Source organism: Dryobates pubescens, chromosome 4, assembly GCF_014839835.1.
Source record: "Dryobates pubescens isolate bDryPub1 chromosome 4, bDryPub1.pri, whole genome shotgun sequence".
Taxonomy (NCBI): domain Eukaryota; kingdom Metazoa; phylum Chordata; class Aves; order Piciformes; family Picidae; genus Dryobates; species Dryobates pubescens.
In genome coordinates, this window is record NC_071615.1 from 14,287,834 (window position 1) to 14,312,843 (window position 25,010).

At 45.0% G+C, this 25,010-nt stretch overlaps 2 protein-coding genes across 2 annotated transcripts in view; one reads left to right on the plus strand and one right to left on the minus strand.

Annotated features, from left to right (window-relative positions):
- The window catches only part of USP7 (ubiquitin specific peptidase 7), a 75,486-nt gene extending 65,559 nt beyond the window's left edge, over positions 1-9,927 (plus strand). Inside the window, exons 24-31 of the mRNA XM_054180631.1 lie at positions 1,201-1,309; positions 1,406-1,483; positions 1,851-1,951; positions 2,806-2,905; positions 3,838-3,957; positions 5,630-5,701; positions 6,581-6,671; positions 9,431-9,927. Coding sequence (XP_054036606.1) covers positions 1,201-1,309; positions 1,406-1,483; positions 1,851-1,951; positions 2,806-2,905; positions 3,838-3,957; positions 5,630-5,701; positions 6,581-6,671; positions 9,431-9,537 — 778 coding nt within the window. The 3' untranslated portion in view covers positions 9,538-9,927. The remainder of the gene's footprint in view (positions 1-1,200; positions 1,310-1,405; positions 1,484-1,850; positions 1,952-2,805; positions 2,906-3,837; positions 3,958-5,629; positions 5,702-6,580; positions 6,672-9,430) is intronic.
- Positions 9,928-18,070: 8,143 nt separating this feature from the next.
- Positions 18,071-24,695, minus strand: LITAFD (LITAF domain containing). Its single transcript, XM_054161232.1, has 4 exons — positions 24,590-24,695; positions 21,802-21,867; positions 18,936-19,095; positions 18,071-18,179 (listed from the first exon to the last, which is right to left on the minus strand). The coding sequence occupies exons 1-4, from the start codon at positions 24,693-24,695 to the stop codon at positions 18,071-18,073; spliced, it is 441 nt and encodes a 146-aa protein (XP_054017207.1).
- Between the last annotated feature and the right edge of the window lie 315 nt (positions 24,696-25,010).

A 25,010-nucleotide genomic window follows, 5' to 3' on the forward strand; every position in this document is an offset into this window, starting at 1 on the left:
AGATAGGTAGTACTTACTTTGTAGCTTTTCCCAGCTTGTTCACTAGTTCTCTACCAGTAAGATGTTAGCCTTCTGGAACGCACAGTAAGTTGCGTAGACAGTTTTAAGTATTACAGTGGCTGGCTCTAGAGCCTCAAAGACTCACACATTTTAGAGGAGTTTTAGTAAGTGTCATTGGGAAAAGATGTATCACAGTAACTAAGGTTGGAAGAGACCCCAAGGATCATCAAGTCCAACCTGTTCCAACAGACCTCACAACTAGATCATAGCACCAAGTGCCACGTCCAATCTCCCCTTGAACACCTCCAGTTCCCCTTGAACACCTCCAGCTCCCCTTGAACACCTCCAGATATCTTTGTAAAGGCTCATTGTTTGCATTTCTAAAATCATTAAATAGTTCAAAGCCTTGCTGTATGGGACACATTTTTAAGCTTATGCAAGTGCTGTTTTAGTGAATGCAGGTTTCCAGAATGTAAGAGAGCAGAAACAAGTGAACTTACAAGTAGATTTTTTGCTGATTTTACAGGTTTAAATGCAGGAGTTACTTCACTGTTGGGGTTTTGGTTTGGTTTCTTTTTCCCCTTTCCTCCCCTAAAAGTCTTCAAAATAATGTGTCTGAAGATGACAATGGCCTAACAAGTTCAGAGCTACTGCAGGGGATGCTCCTGGCTAAAGTGGTGTTCTTGGGCACAGCTGTATAAAACTGGATTTGAATCTCTGTAAAACTGGAGCAGAAACTAACATAATGACAATTGGTGTATGTGCTGTAGGAATAAAGCACACAGAGAAATTCCAGCATCTTTTTGTATTCATGTAAATACAGCTTGCTATACCCATAGGTATCTCCCTTCAGCAGTAGTGAGACTTGTAATTTGAGTAGCTCTTTATAGTACTGGAATTTGCTGTGTCATGGATCCACAAATTAACCTTTCACAGTCTGAAGCATGTGCTTCTGTACTGGTAGTTTCAGAGAAATGTAGGTCTGCCACACTGCAGCATTCAAGGTGAGCACAGGAACATCCAAGAGAGTTACAGGCACACTGAATGGTTCCCATGTGCTTGGTGTGGCTGTTCCCATGTGCTCTTAATCACTACACTAGGCTGTGCTAGCAACCTGGAAGCCAAGAATGAAAATGTGCTCAGTACTTTGATTTACTGAGCATTGATTTGAAAGATACTTATGTTCTTTTTCCTTTGTAGTTATAGGGATGGCCCTGGTAACCCTCTTAGACATAATTATGAAGGTACTTTAAGAGATCTTCTGCAGTTCTTCAAACCTAGGCAACCTAAAAAACTTTACTATCAACAGGTAAGACTCTTTTGGTTTCATTTGTGTGAACTGAAAAACAAATAAATCTGCCCTATACCAAGTGTGCCTAAAGTGTTTTTTCTTTTCTTCCTTAAGCTCAAAATGAAAATAACTGATTTTGAAAACAGAAGAAGTTTTAAATGCATATGGCTAAATAGCCAGTTTAGGGAAGAGGTGAGTGAGGCTGGCTCTTACACCCTTGCTTTCATTTCTGTGACAAAGCTTCTCTGGCTGGTTTGATGCTTCTCACACAATGAGCCCTGAATAACACAGAACTAGACCAAAGTTGTACCTTGTGTAAAATTACCCAAGCAAACAACAACAAAAACCCCCACCCCAACTTTCCTCCCAAACCATTAGATTTTGAAGTCATTACATGTCACTTCTTGAAAGTTTCGGATGTAAGCTGCGTGTTCACTTTAGTAATGGTTATCTTTTTAAAGGTGAATTTGTAATGAATAAGCTAATCCAGTGTAGTCTGTGCTTGAATGTGGTTGCAATTTCAGCTTGTCTAATGACTGCTCTGTTTCCAATCCCCCAGGAAATAACAGTATATCCAGATAAGCATGGGTGCGTGCGGGACCTGTTAGAAGAATGTAAAAAAGTTGTAGAGCTCTCTGAAAAAGGTTCAGGGAAATTAAGGTAAAGCTGGAAGATTTTGATGTCTTTTATGGGATCATGTGGATTTTAGGCAGAAAAGTAACTGTAAAGTTTAAACCACGGTGGAAACCATTGTTCGTATTGCATAAAGTCACCTCCTTGAGATGCGTTTGCAATTGGATTTGCTACCTCACAATTCAGTAACTGTTTCCATTTCAAGCATTCCATGTTGTTCACTTCTCAGGAGTTTAAAGTGAGGTCATTTAAAGAGAGTTTAAAAAAATAATCTAAATTAAAAGCTGGTGTATTACAATTGCCAATGTCTTGGGTTTGGCTTTTTGTGTGGCTATCAGCCAGAAGTATCACAGCATCACCAAGGCTGGAAGAGACCTCAAAGATAGTCGAGTCCAACCTGTTTAAGCTCTTGGAACTTTAGTAGTTTAAGCTCTTGGAACTTTACAGCTTAATTTTTACTGAAAACTGAATTGAAAGTTTTGCAAATCATAGAATTATAGAATGGCTCAGGTGGGAAGGGACCTCAGATATCATCTCCTCCAACCTCTCTGCCATGGCCAGGGATGCCTCTGAACTAGGCTTGGCTGCTCGAGGACGCATCCAACCTGCCCTTGAACAGCGCCAGGGAGGAGGCGTCCACAACCTTCCTGGGCAGCCTATTCCAAAGTCCCACCACCCTTGTGCTGAAGAACTTCTTCCTAAGTTCCAGTTTAACTACACTCTTCCTAAGTTCCAGTCTAACTACACTTGTAGCATCTCTTTACATCCTGATTAATGCTTCCAAGGCCTGAAAAACAAACAATACATCAATAGTTTGTTAATTTTAATTAGAATTTAATTTTGTTAATGCTTTTCCTGTTTGTTTGTTTCTTTTTTTTTAGGCTGCTAGAAATTGTAAGTTACAAAATAATTGGTGTCCATCAGGAAGATGAGCTGTTAGAGTGTTTGTCACCTGCAACAAGTCGAACGTTTCGAATAGAGGTAAGTAACCTCTGTAAACCTTGGCTTTGAGAGAAGGAACTCTCTCAGATGGTGATTGCCTTCTTCTGGACTCTGATTTTCAAATTCCCTGGTAGAATCATAGAATCAATAAGGTTGGAAAAGTCCTCAAAGATCATCAAGTCCAACCTGTCACCCAAGACTGCATGACTACTAAACCAAGTGCCACATCCAATCCCTTTTTGAACACCCCCAGGGACGGTGACTCCACCACCTCCCTGGGCAGCCCATTCCAATGGCTAACAACTCTCTCTGTGAACCTGCAGCAAGCTGGATTTTTCCTTTCTGGCTGCTTCCCTAAAATGCCTTCAGGTTTTAATTTTTTATGTACTTTTATCATAACAACACATGAAGACCTGGCAAGAGTTTGACCATAGGGCATTTGCTGCCTTAGCAGTCTTTCTAGGGTTGTTTTGAGGACTCATCATACAATGTTTATGCTTAGAACTTGCTTTCATACATAAGTATTCTAGAGGGTTTTGTTTCCTGTTCTATTAAGTTTGAGCTTCTTGAGACAAATTTTGATACTTACATGATTTTTTCTACACATTTCAGCCTTCAAATATGTTACCTTGTCTCAAAGATCAGAAATATAAAAAAGATTCTAATTTAAACCCTAATGAGGAAATGACAAGATCTGTGGTGGTGCTGTTGGCTACTACTACAGGTGATTGAAGTTTTCAGGTCAAAAATGCTATTCAGGGGAGCTAGGAGAGTATTTACTAGGTAGGGGAAGCTAAAATGCTCTAGTGCCAGAGATGAGTGACTCTTGTGAAAAGACTGTCAAAAAGCATGGTTCTTCTAGTTGGTTTTTAAATAGATTTGGTTCACATCAGTTATGCTTTTAGTTACTTAGCATGTGAGGTTCTGAAGAAGTTTTATCTGATTGCAGTCATAATTTTGTCTGGATCTAGGAAATTCCTATGGACCAGGTAGATATAGATAAAGAAAATGAGATGCTAATCACGGTGGCACATTTCCACAAAGAGGTTTTTGGGACATTTGGAATTCCATTCTTGCTGAGGATACACCAGGTACAGTATGCCTCTTTCTTTCTCCCCATGGGATCATATTGATTATGTTATCTTAAAGTGCTATCAAAGAAATTGATCAGTTGTATAAAAGATTCTACCCTCCTAATGCCTTTTTATGGTTGGGTCATTCCTATCTCGGTTATCTCTTGCTGCATGCACAGCTTGTTTAGTGTTTCAGTGACCCTGTGCAGTATCTAGAAACCAGACATACAGCATCAGCCAAGGGCTTGAAATGCTATCAAAGCAGCACTACACCTTCTCCAACCCTCTGCAGAGCCTTCTCCCAACAAACCTAGAGTCCTCTTTCCAGTGCTACTCCAGTAATTGTGTGCAGGCTCACTGGCAAAAGTGTCTGGGCCATGGTTGTTTGGCTTCATGCAGACAAACACACGTGAAAATTAGTTTGCTTACTTCAACATTTGTAACATAACTTTGCATTCCCTGGCATCTGTACTTTGATCTGCTTTCTCTTCTATGGCTGGAAGTTAATACAAGAGTGAAAGCTAAGTCTGAAAGCTTAGTTTGAAATCTTAAGTTTTAGGTGGTGTTATTGCAGCTGAATAATGGAAGCACAGAATGGTTTAGGTTGGAAGGGGCCTTAGAGATCATCTACTCCAACCCCCCTGCCATGGGCAGGGACACCTCTCAACTAGACTTGGTTGCCCAAGATCTCATCCAATGTGGCCTTAAACACCTCCACAACCACTCTGGGCAACCTTTCCAGAGTCCCACTGCCCTCATGCTGAGGAACTTCTTCCTAAGCTCCAGTCTAAACCTACCTCTCCCTTACCTTCAAATCATTCCCTTGCTGGACGCCCTTATGAAAAGTCCCCCTCTGGCCTTTCTGTGGGCTCCCTTTAGGTATTGGAAGGCAGCTCTAAGGTCCTCCCCAGAGTCTTGTGTTTTCTCTTAGCCTGTCTTCATAGCAGAAGTGTTCCAGCCCTTGGATCATCCTTGTGGCTCTCCTCTGGACTCACTCCAGCAGTCACACTGATTCGTTTAATATCTAAAAGCATTTTTGGAAGCAGTTGGCTTCTGAACTTCTGGTTCATGAAGGCTAGGTTGTATGAAAATGCTTTTGGAAAAGCTTTGGAATGAACCCTGTCTGCCTCTGTACATTCCATAGAATTTCACTATATGTATTTCCATATTTTTGATCACTGTAGAGTAGAACCCATGTGTTGGTTTCTGGTGGAGACCATTTGCACTGCATTTCCCTCTCTGTGACAGCTGACTTACATTAATCTTTAAGTTGATGGTATCCATCCCACTGCTAAGGGGCAGCTTACATGCCCAGCATGCAAAAAGTTTCTAAGTGAGGTGTAGAGGCTTTAAAAAGCTCTATGCTTACAAAGGCTAGGTGAAATATTTCCAAGTGCCTATTTTTCTGCTAGTTTTCTAGCTTTACCCTGACCTGCACACGTCAGTAGTAGTGCTTGTTTGATTTGGGGGGTTGTTTGCATAGTGATGAATCTTAACACTTGAAGTAGCTAAATGTCTGGCAGGTTGTGTGATAATGTTCTGTATTGCAGCAGATGATGTTGGCACTAGTTTAGTAATAGCTGACAGGTTAAGGTGATGCCTTTCAGTGAAGCTCGAAGCAGGGAATATTAACAGCATCTCTTTTTCTCCTAGCTTTGTTTAACATGAAAAATCTTGTTGTAATTATTAGGGTGAACACTTCAGAGAGGTTATGAAGCGGATTCAGACAATGCTGGACATACAAGAAAAAGAATTTGAAAAGGTAATGGCAAGTTGGGAGAGTTTTGATTGCTGATTGTAGACTCTGAAGTCAGAGTTTATTGGAAGAAGTTGCAGCACTGCACATTTGGGTGAAGTGTAGGTTTTCATCAAGAGAACAGTTGTTTGAATGCTTTTCTTGAGAATAATTAAGTGGGATGTGTAGGAGTAGTATTTTCTGTCTTGCATCACTAGAGATACTCAGCAAAACATGAACCTAGGAAAGCTGAGGTGGTGCAGGACCTCTCGAGGCCCCCTACTTCAGGTTCCTGCTCAGGGCAGAACTGGCTTAAAGCTGTCAGCTTGTTCAGGATTTTACCTAGTTGCAATTTAAAAATTCCCAAAGCTGGGAGTTCTGCCTCATTCTGGACACTGCATTTTAGGACAGTGCCAGTATCACTGTGAAGGCTTTTTTTCCCCCCCCTCAGCTGTAATCAGAGCTTTTCATTTTGCAGCTTGTGGTGGTTGCCTCTTGTCCTTTTGCTGCACAGCTCTTAGAGAAGAGTCTGCTTCTGTCTGACACCCTCAGTGGGTGCAAGACTGGATGCCCCTGTTAGCCTTTTCTCTAGCCTAAGCAAAGCCATTTCCCTTAGCTTCCTGTATGCCCTGGGTCCAGCCTCTTAACTGTCTCACTGAACTGCTGCTGGAATTCTGTAGTTCATTCCAGTTCCCTTTCTTTGGAGGGATTGAGCCTGAAGGCAGCACTCCATGATTTCCCGAGCGGTCATTTGATTCCATTGTCCAAGCTGTTGAAGATTTTATATGGGATTGGCCTTAATCAACCCCTGAAGGACACCACTTAGATGATGAAGTTAGACCTGAAGGCTCTGTTTGAATGAGGTTCCTTATCAGTTGTGGGTTTTTTTCTTCCTTTGTTTCTTAGTTTAAGTTTGCGATTGTAATGATGGGCCGACACCAGTATCTCAATGAAGATGAGTATGAAGTCAACTTGAAAGATTTTGAGCCCCAGCCTGGTGAGTGGTTAGACAACTTGACTGTTCTTTTGATCTGCTGAGTTTGCTCTGCCAGTTGTTTTAATGTGATTATCCTCAATTCAAAATGCAAGCTTTGTTTGGACATGAAATTCTTAGAATGCAAGTGTTTGTATCCACTTGTGTGCACACTTACCAGTGTGAAGTGTCTATGTTAGCTTGGGAAGATGTATTTTATAGGCATGCAAAGAGTAAATAATTCCTCTCTTTGGGAGTTAATTTTGCATTTGAGTGGCCAAATGGGTCAGGTATCAGTGGAAGCCACTTTATGAAAGTCACATCAGCTGCACCTTGTCTGGTATTGTCCATCTGCTCCTGTGTAGTTTGATTCTCACATTGCTGTTGCAGTATGTGCTGGTGTTACTCCTAAAAAAAATACTAAGATGTATTCTCCTGAGATTCTGAAGTGTGCTGCAGAGAGGTACTTGCATTCTCATATTCACTGAAGATACTTCTTGTTCATTCCTGCTATCTTCAATGGAGCTGCAGAATCTAACAACATTAGATTTGTGAATAGGATCCTGCTTAGTTTTGGTTTTTATCCTAAGAGGTGATTCACCAAGCTACAAATGCAGCTCTGCTCTGAATTTGTCTGTGGATGATCTACCATCTTGTTGACTTGCCTGATATTTAAAGCTCTGTTTTCTGAGGAATTTACACATAGAAGAAACCAGGTTAATCCTTCAGAAGTCCCACCACAGCCATCTTTTGAGAGCTCCAGCTGGGAATGGCACCTTTGAATCTTCAGTGAGGGCCCTGTTGAAAGCCTTGAATTCATCAGGAGCACTTTCCTATAGCTTTTCTGAGTGTTCCTTTTTTGATCTGCTCTATCTGGTAGAAATGAGATTAAGGACAACTTGCTCTCTGCAATTCTGTTTTTCTGACACTTCTGAGCCCTGATTTTTGTTGGCAGGTTGTGCTAGGGCCAAACTTTTCTCTTCATTCCCCACCCTGTTTTCAGGCTGTGTTCTGGGTTTATGCAACAGTTGTACAGAAATCCTGTAACTGTCCATTTATTTGGAAACCCACAGAGAGTTAGACCTATACTGTTGAGTACTTTGCAGGAAGATAGCAAAAAGTCCTCCTCCTTGAGATGTGGTACACAGCCACAGCTCATGGCTGGGAATATGAGGGGACTTGCCAAAACTTGGAATGCCTGCATCTGCATGCACAAGGCATCCATGAGCCAAGGTGTGTGACACTTGAGGGACCTCCCTTCTGCACTAGTCCTTAGGGGTCTCTGGATGACAAACTCAGAGGTAGATGGAAACACTCTTGTGTACTCAGAGCAGGCAGTCCTGATTTTATTCTGAAGTCATGTTTCTGGGTGTGGGAGAGGGAAGGTAATAGTCTGAAAGGAACTGTTGGACTTTCTGAGCAAAGCAGAGCCAAAACAATGCAAGAAAGTAAGCAGAAACACTCAGAAGTCCAGACTATGGCAGAAACTGAAAAAGGGAGAACTTGAACTGTTTGTAGGAGTTGTAAGCATGAGTTGAAAGTTCATGGGAAGTTGTCCTTTCCACTGCAGAATTATCCTATGGGGTGAGATAATAGGATGCTCTAAAGCCTTCTTATCTAAGTAGTATTTCAAGGTGTGGAGCTCTCACATTTCTACAGATACCTATTTTAGCACACACTGGTCTGACTGACCCAAAGCTTTGGTGTTCTCTAATTTGATTGACAGAGCTGTCAGCAGTGTCACTCTGCTTTGACAAAGATCTTGTGCTGGTCCTAATGGTGCAGGACTTCATTTCTTTCTTTGAAAGGCATTCAAGCTATCTCAGCAAGACTGGCAGTTCTTTCTGGTGTTTGACAGTGACCACAATGTCAAACAAAAAGACAAATAATTTTGACTGAAGAAATTATATCCAGAAATGCAGATGCAGGCAACTGAAAAGGTCAAGTGTTTTATGCTTTAATGGTTGCAGTTGATGCCTTTGAGAGCAGGAGTGTGCTTTTCTTGCTGGGGGGCTGTTTAGTTTCTGCTTTTATCAGTTCACTTCAAAGAACATTTGATGCTCTGTGTTGAGGACGTCTTAAAAGAGAATTTCTCCCATCTACAAGTAGCATGTGGACAGTGGGTTTGATGTAGATCAAACCATATTGGGTTGAACAAGTGGGAAAAAAAATCTCTGTGTTTTCTTTACAATCTGTACATGACTAATTTCTTTTCCCTCAGAAAATCAAGAGGTCGGTTACAGGCTACTTCATCAACTGATTATTTGTGTTTCCTGATAAGCTAACAAATTTTCTTACTTAAACCAGGTGATAATACAGCAGAGAACACTTCTAACATGACACATGCTCCACGTTGTCATAGTTAGATGATGGATACCTTTCTGTTTCTAACAGGCTCAGCACTTTGGTGAGAGCTGATCCTTCCACATGCCTGTGGCCATAAAGTATAACAGTGCTGCTTTTCATAGAATCATAGAGTGGTCTGGGTTGGAAGGGACCTCCAAAGGTCATCTAGTCCAACTGCACTGCTTTAAACTCCTGTAAGTGACTGAAGTGGAGAAAAACCAGCTACCTGATCCAGAAGCAGCTGTAAAATGTGTTACTGGAAGGAAAGCAGCAGTCAGGAAAGCTGCCCTGTGGACTATGGAATTGCTCTGCAGTCCTCTTCCGTACCCTGTGGCTGGTAGCAGACTGTGAACAGGGCACAGAGGAGTAGCTTTGTGTAAAGGAAACTTCCCAGTTCGGTCTCAAAACTTGATTCTTTGTTTTTTTTTCTCTTCTAGGCAATATGTCTCATCCAAGGCCATGGCTAGGGCTTGACCATTTCAATAAAGCCCCAAAGAGAAGTCGCTACACTTACCTTGAAAAAGCTATTAAAATCCATAACTGACTTACTTAACCAGAGTGTCAAGGCAAGGGACAAGAGCAGAGTGTGTGTGTGTGCACCTTTTTAACAACTGTAGAACTTTGGTACACGTGCACTATATCTGAAGTCTTCAGCAAGAGGATTTGCTGCTGATGTTAATTTTATTTTGTTGAGGCTGTTCAGTTTGGCTTCTCTGTATCTATTGACTGCCCTTTTTGAGCAAAAATGAAGGTGTTTTTATAAAAAAGAAAAAAAAAAAAGCTTGGATGCCAATGAGAGTTATTTTATGGTAAACGTAATGCAAGGCAATTGTCAGCATAACGAGGGAAGAGTTTCGTAGAACAGTTGACATTGGCAGACTGTTTGTCCGTAGTACGTTTAGAGGTGGCATAAGCTGGCTGGCTGCCCGCCTCCCCTCCCCGCCCCCGGCGTGGCGTTTCGCCGTCACCGCAGCTAGTAAAGTCCTTATGTTTAGACTCACGTCAGAATTTATTTCCTTCAGTTATACTTTAAAAAAAAAAAACAAAAACAAAAACAAAACAATTTTTTTTTGGTGCATTTGTAAATCCAAAAAAAAAAAAAAAAACCAAAACAAAACCCGCAACAAAAAAAAAAAAAGGAGAAAAAGAAAAAAGGAACAAAAAAAACAACAAACACCTAAGAGAAAACTCACATCATCAATAAATAGCAATCTCTACTTCATTGTGTACATTGTTGGCACTTATTCGGGATTTTTGTCTCCTCCAGCTGCATAGAATTCCTCTTTTAGGTTTGGTTTGGGTTTTTTTGATGACCTAGGTTGCCTTTGCGTTTAGTCGCCACTCTGCATCCCCCCCGTTTGCCAAGCGGATGCCCCGCAGTCCTCAAAACAAAACAAGAAGAAGAAGAAGAAGGAAGAAGAAGGAGAAGAAGAAGGAGAGAGATTTGGGTCTTTTTGGGTGGTTGTTGTGGGTTTGGGTTTTTTTTCGGTTTTTTGGGTTTTTTTTTTCTTTTCATGGCTTCTCAACCCCCTTTGTGATTCCGGGATGCCATCTGCCTGCAAACCCCAACGATGCTCCACAGTTGGCAAGAGGGGAAAAAAAACAAACAAGCTGATCCAAGATCGTTTAGTGCCCATGGGAAGAGATGGCGGGGGGGGGGTGGGGAGGGAGGGGAAGAGGGGGGTGGGGGGAGAGAAAAAACCACAAGAACTAGGCCTTTTAGCACCGAGGGCATGCTCACTAGTGTTTAGCAAGCTGTTGACTTTGTATAAAACAAAAACAAAACAACAAAAAAAAAAACAAACAGGAAACAAAAGCCGAGAAGCAAAACCCAACTGTATATTTACCGACTGAACATGTACAATTTAACACTTTGGAGGTTAATTTTTTTGGTGGGTGAGTCTGCAAAGTGAATTTCACTGATGTTGATATTCATTGTGTGTAGTTTTGGTTTTGGTTTGTTTTGGTTTTTGGGGGTTTTTTTTGTTTGTTTGTTTGTTTGTTTCCTTTGGGGGTCCCCAGAGGGCTTCTCCTCCTTTCCTTTCGGAGCTACCGCCAGCCGCGTGTCTAGTTTTGAGTGCAGTAAAGATAGAATCAGCCGTTCACGACTTTTCAGTTGACATTCTCCTCCAGTATTTGATTTGGTTTCTGTAGCCGCAGTGTACAACAACTCTTCCTGTATATTGCCTTTTTTTGCTGGAAAAATGTTGTATGTTGAATAAAATTTTCTATAAAACTTTTTTAATATTTTTATTTTTGGAGGGGTGGGTGGGAGGTGAGTTGATGATGTGGAAGATGATTTATGGGGGTTGTGGGGGGTTTTCTCCCTCCTCCTACTCCTCCTCCTCCTTCTTGGAAACAGAGCTTGGGGAAACGTTGTTGTCGGTGAGGTTTTGCTGGAGCTGTGGGGTGTTGTTTTCTTCTGAGTGTTGACAATTGTATAGGTCTGGTTGTTGTTGGGGGGGGGGGGCATAATGTGAGCTTTTCTGTTTAATTGTTTGGGGGGTTGGAGGCTTTTTCTTTGGGGGGCTTGTTGGTGGTTGTGGTTTGGGGCATTTTGGTAGTGTTGGTTTGGGGGTGCTTCTGTCGATGGTTGTGGTATCACTAAGGTTGGAAGAGACCTCAAAGATCATCGAGGCCAACCTGTCACCACAGACCTCATGACTAGACCATGGCACCAAGTGCCATGTCCAGTCCCCTCTTGAACACCTCCAGGGATGGTGACTCCACCACCTCCCTGGGCAGCCCATTCCAATGACGAATGACTCGGTGAAGAACTTTCTCCTCACCTTGAGCCTAAACTTCCCCTGGCGCAGCTTTTTGGGGGTGCTTTTGGTGTTGGTTGTGGTTTGGGGGGGGTTTTGATGTTGGTGGGGGTTTTGTTCTTGGCTGTGGTTTGGCAGTGTTGTTGGCTGTGGTTTGGGGCGGTGTGTGGGGGGGGTGTTGTTGACGGTGGTGGCTGGGGGGGTCAGTTGTGGTTTGGGGGGTTGTTGGTTGTGGTTTGGGATTTGTTTTGGTGGTGTTGGTTTGGGGGGTTGTGGTGGTGTTTTGGGGGTGTTTTTGTTGATTGTGGTTTGGGGGGTTGTTGGTAGTGGTTCGGGGGATGTTTTGGTGTCAGTTTGGTTGGGGGATGCTTTTGTTGCTGGTGTCAGTTGGGAGTGGGCTTTTGAAGGTTTTTTTTCTCAGTGCTTTGGATTATTCTCTTCTTCTTCCTTTCCTTTTTACCTCCTAACTAGTCACACTTGAGCTTAACAAAGGTTTTCCAGGAAGGAGCCATGTACAAATAAGACAAAAGCAGGGGGGGAATTGATTTTACTAGTTTGTTTTTAAAGGTTGTAAGAGACTCTTTGGTGGTAGAGTTGCCTCTGCCTGCCTGTACAAAATGTTGTGGTCCAGATTCTCAAGTTTAATATCATAAATGGTGTGAAGTGAAATCTGGAGTCTCTAAAGGTAAGCTCTCCTCCTAGAGTGATAGATGCCCACTGTCCTATGTTCTCTCTGCTCAGAACCAAACCAGAAAGTGCTTAGAAGCTTCCCTTTCTCTGACCTAACGATAAACATTTAGCAGGGGTTGTGTACATGTGGTGACCTTTATACCTTCTCCTGAGATGGATTCTGGTGATTCCTGACAACTCCAGCAAGTACTTTAAATGTTGATATCTGTTTAATTCTTTTAGCTTTAAAAATCAATTAATCACTCAAGTTTTAGCTATGTTTGGGCTTCTTTTTAATTAGTCTCGTGTAGAGTGCTTTCAACTGTCTCTTATTTCCAGCCAAGGGAAGCTACTCCTTTAAGTTCTTTTTTGGGGCACCTGAGTGTATAGGTTACAGGTGGAGGGAAGTGCTTAAATGGCAATGCCTTAAGTGGATCAAGTTTTCCTTTGATTTGTATTTGCATTGAACTGGTGAGAATTCCAGCACTGTGGAAGTGGTGTTTTTACTGGTACTTGGCTTGTCTCTACAGGCTTTCAGTAAGGGTCAGGATTTGTAGTCAAAATGCTTCTGTAAAATCAGAGTCTGTGGCTAGCAGTAGTGTACCCCAATTCTGTTCTGTGAATTTAATGTTACAGTAGGGTGATGCCAAACTGAGCTCCTTACCTGAATGTCACCAAGTTTTCACATGAATTCATGGGATGTTGGCAGCCTTTAGGGAACATCTTAAGAAATCACAGTACTGCCTGCTGCAGGAGAAAAGATCCAAGAACAAAGGAAATGTTGGGTGCCTTGTGATCTTTAGCTGCCTGGTTTTCTTGTGCTTCAGTGTTTGTGCTGTCCCCACACTAGTTTTGAAGAGAGGATGCATTAAGGCATTCCAAATGCAGCTTGCAGGACCTTAAGGCTGTTAGGACATTATTATTATTATTATTATTATTATTATTATTATTATTATTATTATTATTATTATTATTATTATTATTATTATTAGGAGAACAAGTAACTTGTTACTCAGACGTGGGAAGACACACCTGTGAAGAGAAGAGGGAGATAGGAGGCTTTCTCAGGTGCAGTGATGGTCTGGTTAATTTTTAAAAAGATAGAGGAATAGAGTCTTCAGAATTGCTGCAGTTCTCGTTCCTTACCCAGGCTTTGAATGATCTGGCTAACACAGAGTGACCACATCGAATTAGATTACTGAGAATCAAAGTGTTAAGCAATAAGGATGTAATTCCATGGCCCATGGAGCAGCCTGGTGTTAATGGCCTGGCTGAGTTCTCCCTACCCAAACAGCAAGCCTCCTTCCTGTAGGTGTACTTGGTGCCTTTTATCCTAAAGGAGCCCAAAGCATTCTGTGAAAGCTAGGCAGATCACACCAGTGACACAGCGACAGCTACCCAGCCCTCCCTGTGCACAGCTACCCAGCCCTCCCTGTGCACCACAGCAGCAGGACAGAGCGGCGCCGCGTCGGGGGGCTCGGGCCGACACCGCAGGACAGGCGGAGCGCGCGGTGCCTCCCACCACGGGATCTGATCTACCTCAGCTGCTGCCCCTCCAGAACTGGCCCCCAGCACCCTGCCCCAGCTTCCCGCTGCAGCTTGGACCGGCCTGTCCCGCGGGCTCTGTGCGGGCTGCAGGCCTCGGTGCCCACATCTCAGCTACGCCATGGGTTTGCTGTTTCATAAATAACCTGTGTGAGAACTCCTTTTCTGTAGGAACTGTACATTTGTAAATAAAAGAGAGAGCAGAAACCCTGCAGCCGTCTCTTGTCCCTTCATTTGGAGAATGTTGGGAGCCAAAGCCAAGTGAGGGGTGGCTCGAGTCAAGCTCCTTTTGCTGAGATCAAAGACAGAAATGCTGCGACATTCAGGCAAATTGTGTGTCAGGAATGACGTCCATAGTGCAGGGAGAGCTGGCCAGAAGGTAGGTGCTGACTGCTCTGCAGGTTTCCAGGCTTTAAACTTATTTTTTCCCTTGGAGGAGCTAAAGTATTTGGATGTTCAGATGGGGTGTCAGTGTGGGGTGAGAGAAGTGTGCTGCTATGGATTGTTGGCTTTTAAACCAGCCTGGCCTTTAGCAGCAGGAAAAAAGGGGAAATGTTCCCACGTGATGTGCCTGAATCCAATCCAGTCCATGCTCAACTTCATTCTGTCCCAGATGATGGTGAAGTGAGCTGAGGAATCATGGCAGCTGTCGCTGGGAGCCTTTATTGTTTGTTCAAGACGTGTAAACTATTGTCTCTCCAAATCTTGGGGTAAAACTATTTTAAATACTTGTGTTAAATGCTTCTTGCACCCCTGAAGTCAGGTGTAGGATTTCTTTGTTCTGTGTGTGTGCATTTTCCTCATACACGACTGGCTGTGTTATTTCATAAAATCATAGAGCCATTAAGGCTGGAAAAGACCTTGAAGATCATCAGGTCCAACCATAACCCAGCTACTCCGACTACTAAGCCATGTCCTGAAGCACCACATCTACAGCTTCTTGAACACCTCCAGGGATGGCAACTCCACCACTTCCCTGGGCAGCCTGTTCCAATGCCTCACTGCTCTCAGTGAAGAAGTTTTTCCTAATGTCCAATCTAAACCTCCCCTGGCACAACTTAAACCCAGTTCCTCTCATCCTATTGCTGGTTACCTGGGAGAGGAGACCCACACCAGCCTCACTCCAACCTCCTTTCAGGTAGTTGTAAAGAGCAGTAAGGTCTCCCCCCTTTGCCTTCTCCAGGCTAAACAACCCCATCTCCCTCAGCTGCTCCTCCTATGACACTCCCTAAACCCTCACTGGCATTCTTGCTCTTCTCTGGACATGCTAGAGGATCTCAATGTCTTTCCCATCCTGTGGCTCCCAGAATTGAACCCAGTACTCAGCTGTGGCCTCACCACAACTGAGTACAGGGGCATGATCACTTCCCTACTCCTGCTGGACGCACAAATCCAGGCTACAATGCCACTGGCTGCCTTGGCCACCGGGGTGCACTGCTGGCTCATGTTCAGCCAGCCATCAGCCAGCACCCCCAGATCCTTTTGCATCAGGCTCCTTTCCAGCCACTCTGCCCCAAGCTTGTAATGTTGCTTGTGGTTGTTGTGACCAAAGTGCAAGACACAGCACTTGGTCTTGTTAAACATTCCATTGATTTCGGCCCTCTGCTTTGACTTGTCCAGGTCTTTCTGCAGTGCCTTCCTACCCTCAAGCTGATCAATGGTCTCACTCAATTGAGTGCTGTCTGCAGCCTTGCTGGTGGTGTCCTTGATCTCCTCCTCAGCAGCAAAGCTGGCAGCTCCACAGCCAGATTTTAAAATGGAGAAAAATCAAACATATTTTAAAATGTGTGAAACTGTGCAGAACTGGGTGGGCTGGTGGTTGCTGCTTGTGCACTTGATCCTTGTGGTGTTACTTCCCACTAGGTCAAAGTAGGTTAGGTCACAAGAGGATGGAGAGTGTCTGCTCTTGTTGCTGAGTGAAAGCCAAGGCAGCTGCTCTCACACCTGCTTTTGTTGCACCCTGGGGGTGAGAGGACTGGGGCCTGTGGGCTCTGGGCTTCGTGTAGTGCTGTAGAGTATCATCATAAAAGCTCCATCATAAAAATATCTCCTTTTGGAGGCTGTGAGCTTTTAAGTGTATGAAATAAAGAAGTAATTGAAACACAGTTAATGGACAGTTTATTTCCAAGTGTCTTGCTTTGGCTACCTGCCATGCTCAGGCCTTGAGGAAGGGTTTGGTATCGATAGTCCCATTTGAGGCTTGGATGCTGGGTCGCATCAGTTTGGGTTTTCTAGCTGAAGATGGATGAAATGCTGAATCACACTGTTCTTGCTCTGAAAACAGCTTTCTTTAGCAGTTCTCCCATGGCTTTGCTGTTCTTTGGCAGGGCAGGGTGGGGTTTGCGCTTCACGTTGTCTACCAGGCTGGAAGTCCATTCACACCTCCAGCCTCGTTCAGCCACGCCACTGGAAAATGTGCTGCTCGCTCAGCAGACCAGCTCCACTGACCTGATAGTGGGGAATGCCCCTCCTGGAGCTCCGCATTTGAAACCCTACAGCCTTCCAGAGCCGTTCCCCGCTCCCCCTCCCTCCCGGAGATCTGCGGGGCCCTTCGCGGCTGGGCGGGCGGACGGACAGGGAGCGCACATGGTGGCCGCCAGGGGGCGCGCTCTGCCGACCTCGCCCCCTCAGGAGCCGGAGGCGTCGGAGGGCTCAGCTCGAGTCCGCGATGGGAGCCGGCCACAGCTGGGCGGTGTCTCCCCGGGGTCCTCGCCCAGGGCAGCTCCCCGCCGGCATCGGCCCCCGGTGGAGCTTGTCCGGGTCTCTGGTAGGTGAGGAAGGACCTCGTGTGTACCTGCGGCTGCGTGGTGCACGGAACTAGCAAACCTGAGCTCGAGCACGGGCAGCATTCTGGAGTCACTATCAGTAGATAGCTGGTTAGGGACACGCTGCTCCTTTTATGGCTTACATCGAACAAATAACTGAAATACTGAGTTGGATCAAACTTAGCGTGAAACCAAATGGGCCCTGTTCAAGCTCTTTTCGCTACGCAGTCAGTATCTACAAATCCTCCGGAGCAGCGGCAGCTGCCTCACTCACACTCGGATGAGCCGGCAGGGGCAGAGCCCAAGTGCTGTGTGCCACACGCCCACCTGCCCACAGGCATTGTGGTGCTAACGTGAAAATACTTAGGAGAAAACACTGAAATGCAGAAGTTTCTTCCCTCGTTTGTCATTCCAGCCAGCAATAAACAGTGCTGAGCAAGGTCTGGGCACCCACTGAACAAGTGGTTAGAGGGATTTGATTTTAGAAGAGAAGTGATTTGGGGTGAGAGCTGTAAAAGTTCTCTGTAAAGCATAAGCTCCAGTAAGTCCTTGGTTAGGAGATGATGCACTGCAGTGGGAAAGCACAGAGGTAAAATGAGGGCCTTGTGGTTTCAGTGACTTTTCAAGCTGCACATGCTGCTGACTTTTGTGTGCTTACCTTTTAGTTCTTGGTTTGTTAATTTAAAGGGGGGTGCCCCAGTCTGATCTGCATCTTCCCTCTGGCTGCAATGGGTCATGGAAACAATGTAGACAGGCGATGGTCTGCCAGTATTGTTAAGAGTAACAGGTTTATTTTCTTACCTCACTAAAGACAATCTCATAACTTAATGTTTCATTAATAAATAATCAGCTACACTGTACCACCCACAGCCCTGCAGGGGTAGGTCCCATGTGAAGAAGAGCAGAGAGAAATGAAATCCCGACCAGTCAGTTCCAGTGCATAGAAGGTGAGTGTTTCTCTAACATGTACATGTGCAAACCTCTTGGTTATTGGTGAGTTGCAAAGCCCAGAAGAGTCTGTGTCCCAGCTGGGTTGGAGATTTGAGAGGAATAGTAGTAATGCTGAAATAAATGCTCACTGGCTGGTCACTTCATAGCTCAGGACAGCAACTCAGAACCAGCATAAATCCAAGTGACACTGCAAATTAGCCTGCAAGGCTGTTTGTTTTGAAGTCAGTCCAACCACATGATGGTACACCCCAGATGGACTCACCATCAAGGGAGCTGCAGAACCTAAGCCTACTCCTATGTGTTTCTAGCAGTGGTTTTATGTGTAGAATCTTATGCCATTAGAAAACTGACACTTGGCATCAGCTGGTTGCGTAAACTTTGTCTATAGTCTTTTGTATCTGTAAATATGAAATTGACAGTATGGGCAGTAGTGGTCTGCATCCTTGAAGAGCTTTATGAACAGAGGTACAAAGCAGCATCCAAAACAGCACCTACAGCCAAAGAGGAGAAGGACATGCATGGAATGAGGTACTGACTTTTGTTTCTGCTGGCTACATCTGTGCTTTTTCCCTGCTGTAGTCTGTCTGCCTTTTCACTGCATGAGTGCACATCTGCATGAATGCACATCTTTCCCAACTCTATTAGTCTTTAAAGCATTTTCCAAAAAAATGAATCAACTTCACTGCTAAAATCTTATGCATGACTCTCTTTCCAAGTCTGATTCCAAGTTAGAGTAAGGAGGTGGACAATGTTGCACTAATTTTTGCATATTTGGTTAAATTTAGCAAGTCTGTGTTCTCTGGAGCCACAGTTGATAGAATGGGTTGGGTTGGAAGGGACTTTAAAGATCACTTAGTCCCACCCCCACTGCCATGGGCAAGGACACCTTCCACTAGACCAGAATGCTCAAGGCCTCATCCACTCTGGCCTTGAACACCTAAAGGGAGGGGGAATTCACAACCTCTCTGAGCAACCTGTTCCAGTGTCTCACCACTCTCACTGGAGAGAATTTCTTCATCATCTCCAGTCTAAATCTCCCCTCCTCAGGGTTCAAGCCATTGCATCTCATCACTATAAGCCCTTGTGAAAAGTCCCTGTGGTGACTCTCTAGAATGGGCAGAATAACTTCTTATTAAGTAGAGAAGGGCAAACTGTCTATATAAGCACTAGCTAGAACTCCCGTGTTTTAATTATTCTTTTTAAACCTTCTGCTAAGAAGAATCATCAGCATATACATAAAAGCTTACCCAACCATACACAAGCTAGTGCACAGAAGGTAGGAGAGTTTCCCCAGTCTGTAGATGACCTTTGTGGTGATGTGCTGGCGGCAGGAAGGGCATATTGTGGATGTCGGTTTGCTCGAGAAGATTCCTGCTACGACGATTGGAGGCTGGGACACCAAATAAACTGAGTTCAAGAGGAAATGAGAAGCAGCAAAATTAGAAGCACAGGAAATCTTTCAGGAGTTACAAAGTCTTACTTGGTGCATGTAGGTTCTTAACACGGCCGATCTAGAGGTACCTATGTTGCTAGTATTGGTTTCAGGTATATCCTCTCTGCTGCTTGTTCCGTGTATCCCAACAGGTTGCTTCTACCAGCAGCCAGTGTTTATTTGGATAAGGACATACACGGGGAATTAATTGCCCATGGGATAATCCCCACAGTCAGTCTTTACCACCCACTGACAGCAGTACTCTACCACTGAGAATTTTACCTTCTGATACTTAAAATAGCATGAAAGGGCAAATCATCCCTAAAGAAGAGATTTGAAGGCTAGACTTGGATCAAGTTTTCCCTATTTATAAGAAATTAATCAAAGCAGTTATTGCAACATACAAAGGTGTGATAGCCCAGTCCTCTATTGTCTCAAAACAATACGTGTGCCAGGGTAGGGCAGGGCTGATAGCCCCTAACGACTCTATTGTCTCAAACAAGGTGTGACATACTTGGTCTTAAATAGACAGGCTAACGGCCTTAAGAGCTCTGGAGGAGAGTTGCTGGCTTAACAACGAAGAGAGAATTCCTGCTCAGGAGGAAATTCCCTCTTTAAAACCACAGAGCCATTGAAATGGAGATCTCGCACTAGAGTGCACAGCTCACTCGAGCACACCTCTCGGTGAGTTGGAAAGACCACGCCTCACCCACCAAAAGGGACCACAGCTTCTGGGGTTCCGGTGTTGCATCTACCCTGCTGAGATGTACACCTGCCACTGAAAGACTTGGACTATGCCTCTGAACACATCACTGGATCCAAGGAGTGGTGAAAGCTCTCTTTTTCTCTGACTTCTTAATCCTTCACTTTCTCTCTCTCTCTTGTCCTCTCCTTTTCTTTCCCTCTGCTCTGGTCCATTAGTGAGAGTTTTCACTGGCTCTGATAAACCCAACTCATCGGCCCTTTGATGTCTGTTTGCTTTAATTTACTGCAAGGGAATTTTTGAATCTTAGCACGACCTGCCACTGCCCCGGGCTGGCTCAGGATAAGTGGCAGGATTCCCTCACTAAAGTGGCTGTTGAGACTGGGCCTCTGAGGTTTTTCTCAGGGAAAAGTGATACTGGAGGAGAGGGGAAAGTGTCCCCTGCACCTTTTTGTCTTATTTGTGACCCCACTGTCTGGGGTTCAGCAGTTTTGTCTTGCAGCCCCCATGAAGGTGGTCCAGCAGCTGTGTTTTGCAATCCCACAAACTGGGGATCAGCAGCTTTCTTTTGTGACCCCACAGAGTGGGGATCAGCAGCTTTTCTTTTCAGCTCTTCTGTGGGGGGTAAATTAAAAAGAGAGAGTTTAATCATCTGAGCGCCAGTTCAGCTTGCCCAGGTTCAGCTTGAGTTGAACTGCCCTCTCCTGTTAGAAATGGTGATGGCAGTGATCTGGTTTAGGGGCAGTGCTGGTGGCAGCAAGAAAAATGAGATGTGTTGTAGATCAAACGGAATGAGAGAAGAAGAGGGCATTACAGGAACTGGTTGAGGACTTGCAGGCAAAGCTTGAAACTGAGTGGGTAGAGCGGCTGCAAGTCGAGATGGTTGCAGACAGCCTACAGCTGAGTGGTGCTTGGTTAGGGAGCAAGAGCTGCATCTGGAACTGGCTGAGTTGTGGCAGGGGGACCTTGAGGGTGATTGTGGAATGAATGTTATGGGTAAAGAGCATGGCTTAGTTGTCTGATCGTCCATCATCAGTAAGTTTGCAGATGACACCAAGCTGGGGGCAGGATTTGGTCTGTTAGAGGGTAGGAAAGCTCTGCAGAGGGACCTTGACAGGCTGGACAGATGGGCAGAGTCCAAGGGCATGAGATTTAACACATCCAAGTGCCGGGTTCTACACACTGGCCACAGCAAGCCCATGCAGTGATACAGGCTGGGGTCAGAGTGGCTGGAGAGCAGCCAGGCAGAGAGGGACCTGGGGGTACTGGTTGATAGTAAGCTGAACATGAGCCTGCAATGTGCCCAGGTGGCCAAGAAAGCCAATGGCATCCTGGCCTGTATCAGGAACAGTGTGGCCAGCAGGAGCAGGGAAGTCATTCTGCCCCTGTACTCAGCACTGGTTAGATCACACCTTCAGTCCTGTGTCCAGTTCTGGGCCCCTCAGTTTCGGAAAGATGTTGAGTTGCTGGAACGTGTCCAGAGAAGGGCATCAAAGCTAGGGAGGGGTTTGGAGCACAGCCCTGTAGAGAGAGGCTGAGGGAGCTGGGGTTGCTTAGCCTGGAGAAGAGGAGGCTCAGGGCAGACCTCATTGCTGTCTTCAACTACCTGAAGGGAGGTTGTAGCCAGGTGGGGGCTGGTCTCTTCTCTCAGGTAACCAGCCCTAGAACAAGAGGGCACAGTCTCAAGCTGTGCCAGGGGAGGTTTAGGCTGGATGTTAGGAAGAAGTTCTTCATGATCTTGAAGGTCTTTTCCAACCTGGTTAATTCTATTCTAGTCTAGTCTAGTCTAGTCTAGTCTAGTCTATCTCTCTCATCTTAGTTCATCTTCCAGCATTTCTAGGGAAATTTTCCAGCCTCTTAGGCTGTGGTAGGGTCAGCAAATGTTATCTTCTTTGTTGGTTTAAAAACTAAAAGTATTTAGCTTTGTTCTAACATAGAATGGCAAACATCGTCACAAACACAGTCCCCTGGCACTTACCTGGTTGCTCAATGGTGGTTGTTTCTCGATAGGAGTAAGGTGGAGGAGAAGGGTACTCATAACCCCCTGTGCAAAGAAAAACAGAGCAAAAGAGTAAAAGTGCCTACAGCCTGCTGGAGTCTGACAGGCATGGGGAGGTGCTTCACAGGGAAGCCCTAATATGGCTCAGTAAAATACAGGGCAGAGAAAAATGCTGCTGAGCTGATTAATAGGTTTTGGTAATTTTTTTTTTAAGCCAAAAGAGCTCACAGTGACTACCTAGTCTCAATTCCTAGCAGAAGTCTCACTTATAAGCCAAGAAACCAAATCATTTTACCCACACAAAGGCACTAAGTGCATCTATTCTGGTGTAACACTACAATGACACTTGCAAGGACTCTGCTGATGAAGGATTCCCAGTATCTCTAACTGGTTTCAGTAACTGCTACCCTTGCTATTTGTATTTGGAGCCTTTTCTTATTTGTTTCAATTTTATCTGCCCTCAGCTTCCAGCCAAGTGATTTCATCATACCCTTTGTTCTAGGGAATAAAACAAAGATCTTTTTCCTCTTGCTGTGCATAAGGTAGAAGGGCCAGTGGTGACTAAGAGACCTCATGTTTTTTCAGTTCTCTGACCTCACAAATTGAGAGTGCAGTCAACTACCTGAGTGTGAAATAGATGAATGTATAAGAAATGCATTTGTTAATGCATTCAAAATAAATTCCTGTATAAACCTTGGCAGCCAGCTAGCATGGGTGTGATATCAGATCACAGACTGGTCTGCAACAGGAGGACAGCCTCTTATCAGAGGAGTGTCGTTCGGTCAAGCCAGCACAGGGTGAGAGAAGCCCTCACCACCAGGCAGAGCAGCCCTGATGTGGAAGTCCAACCTGTGATGTTAAGCCTTTGAGAAACAATGTGAGTCCAACAGGGAAATAAGCTCACAGAGGTACCAAATGGGGTACAAAACTGGCATTTCCCATAGGGAGACAAAATACAAGGGCAAGATTGAAACAGTGTTAGCAATGTTCCCCTGAATGGCTTGCAGAAGTGGTGGAGATGGGCAGTGACGTGTGGGTTTAGTGGTGGTCAGTTTATTTTGGGGGCAGGTTTTGTTGTGGAGGGAGAATTATTTATGGAAATCCAATTTTGTACAAGATTTAAAAGCAGAGAACTTCCTTCCATGCTAGAAAAGGAATGTGCTTAGTACAAGGGAGTTATCACTTGATGCCTTTTGGTGAAGGGCCTGCTTCCTGTGTGAGGACAAGCCAGTGCAGCCCAACGTTAGATGTGCTGAGAGCCTCTGACTTGGTTGAGGACCTCAGAAGTGAGACTTTTTCTCCCCAACCTCTTGCAAGCTCTTCTGAGTTGAGAAAGAGGCTAGAGAGGTCTTTGAAGACAAAAACACCCAGAGAGCTGATCAAGTTTAGAGCCCCAGTACTGCGCCCATCTAGTCTTATTAGTCACCTTCTGACCTCCCATTCTGGTTTTTCTCTCTGGTCCTGTCTGGTGAATGGGAATTTCCTCAACAGCAGGAAGGTGACAAAGGCAAAATCACTGATATCTGAGTGTGTCTTTCAATGAGTGTGGGCTTGAACGGGCAGAAGACAAAGGAGTGTTGTGAGATACTTGCGTGGGTGTCAGAGTAATGCCTTGTTTCAGAGGCCAGCTCAGCAGAGCAGCACCTGCTGGTGCCCACTTGTATCTGTTGAGTGGAATTGTCAGAATGATGTTTCTCCATGACACAGCAGTGGGGAGGGGTTCGTCCCTATAGACCCTGACTACAGAACTGACTAATCTAGGGAGGTCAGGTCTGGGCAGCAGGAATGTTTGGGAAAAGGCCAAGTCTTCTGGAACACTAGATTGCTGCTTAAGCAAGACATAGGCTACCCGTGTCCGAAGCTTGCTGGCTGAACATTTTCTTGTTAGGAGTACGAAGTTACTGTAGAGATACAGCTGCAATTCCTTTCCCAAAAAAATCACAGAATCACAGTGTGCCCAGGTGGGCAAGAAAGCCAATGGCATACTGGCATGAATCAAGAATAGTGTGGCCAGTAGGAGCAGGGAAGTCATTGTGCCCCTGTACTCAGCACTGCTTAGGCCACACCTTGAGTCCTGTGTCCAGTTCTGGGTCCCTCAGTTTAAGAAGGATATTGAGACTCTTGAATGTGTCCAGAGAAGGGCAAGGAGGCTGGGGAGAGGCCACGAGCACAAGCCCTGCAAGGAGAGGCTGAGGGAGCTGGGATTGTTTAGCCTGGAGAAGATGTTCAGGGGAGACCTTATTGCTCTCTACAACTACCTGAAGGGAAGTTGTAGCCATGAGTGGGTTGGTCTCTTCTCCCAGGCAACCAGCACCAGAACAAGAGGACACAGTCTCAAGCTGCACCAGAAGTTTATGCTGGAGGTGAGGAGAAAGTTCTTCACTGAGAGAGTTGTTAGCCATTGGAATGTGCTGCCCAGGGAGGTGGTGGAGTCACCATCCATGGAGGTGTTCAAGAGGGGACTGGATGTGGCACTTGGTGCCATGGTTTAGTCATGGGGTCTGTGGTGACAGCTCAGACTTGATGATCTTTGAGGTCTCTTCCAAACTACCAAAAATTGTAAGTGATTCTTACATGTAGAGATCCTACCAGCTTGCCTACCCCAGCCCTGTGCTCTGGCACAGCAGCTTTCTAGATCTGTTATGTTCTGGTAAAGCTGGGCCCCTCATCAGCTGTCTCGGTTATACTCTGCAAACCAGCTCTGCATTTGCTACACAACCACCAAGAGGGTGCTAACCCCAAAATCCTGCAGGTGAGGCCTGCTTACCATCTTGGCCACAGTACTCTGGTGCAGAGGGCTCTATCCTGTAGGCTTCATGGTGTGGCTCATACATAACCATGGGGATTTCCACGCGTCCCTTCTCACTGGCCATCTCCACGCTTCACCTGCCAAAGGGAGTGCAAAATGAAAACTCCTGTCAGTGACATTCAGTGCCCTGTGTTTGTCAGTGCCTGCTGCTGTAATTCCCATTCCTCACAGATTTTACTCGGAGGAAAATCAGCAGTTCTGATGTTCTGCTGGCTTTAGAGACTGAAGTGCAGCCAGTTCCTGTTACACTTTGTGTTGAGGAAGATGCGGGAAGAAGAGCAGAAAACACCATCCTTGCATGTTCCTTGTATCTGGAAAGCTGAAGATGATCCTCCCCCCGCCCCGGAAGACACTGAGAGTGTTACCTTTGCAGAAAAGT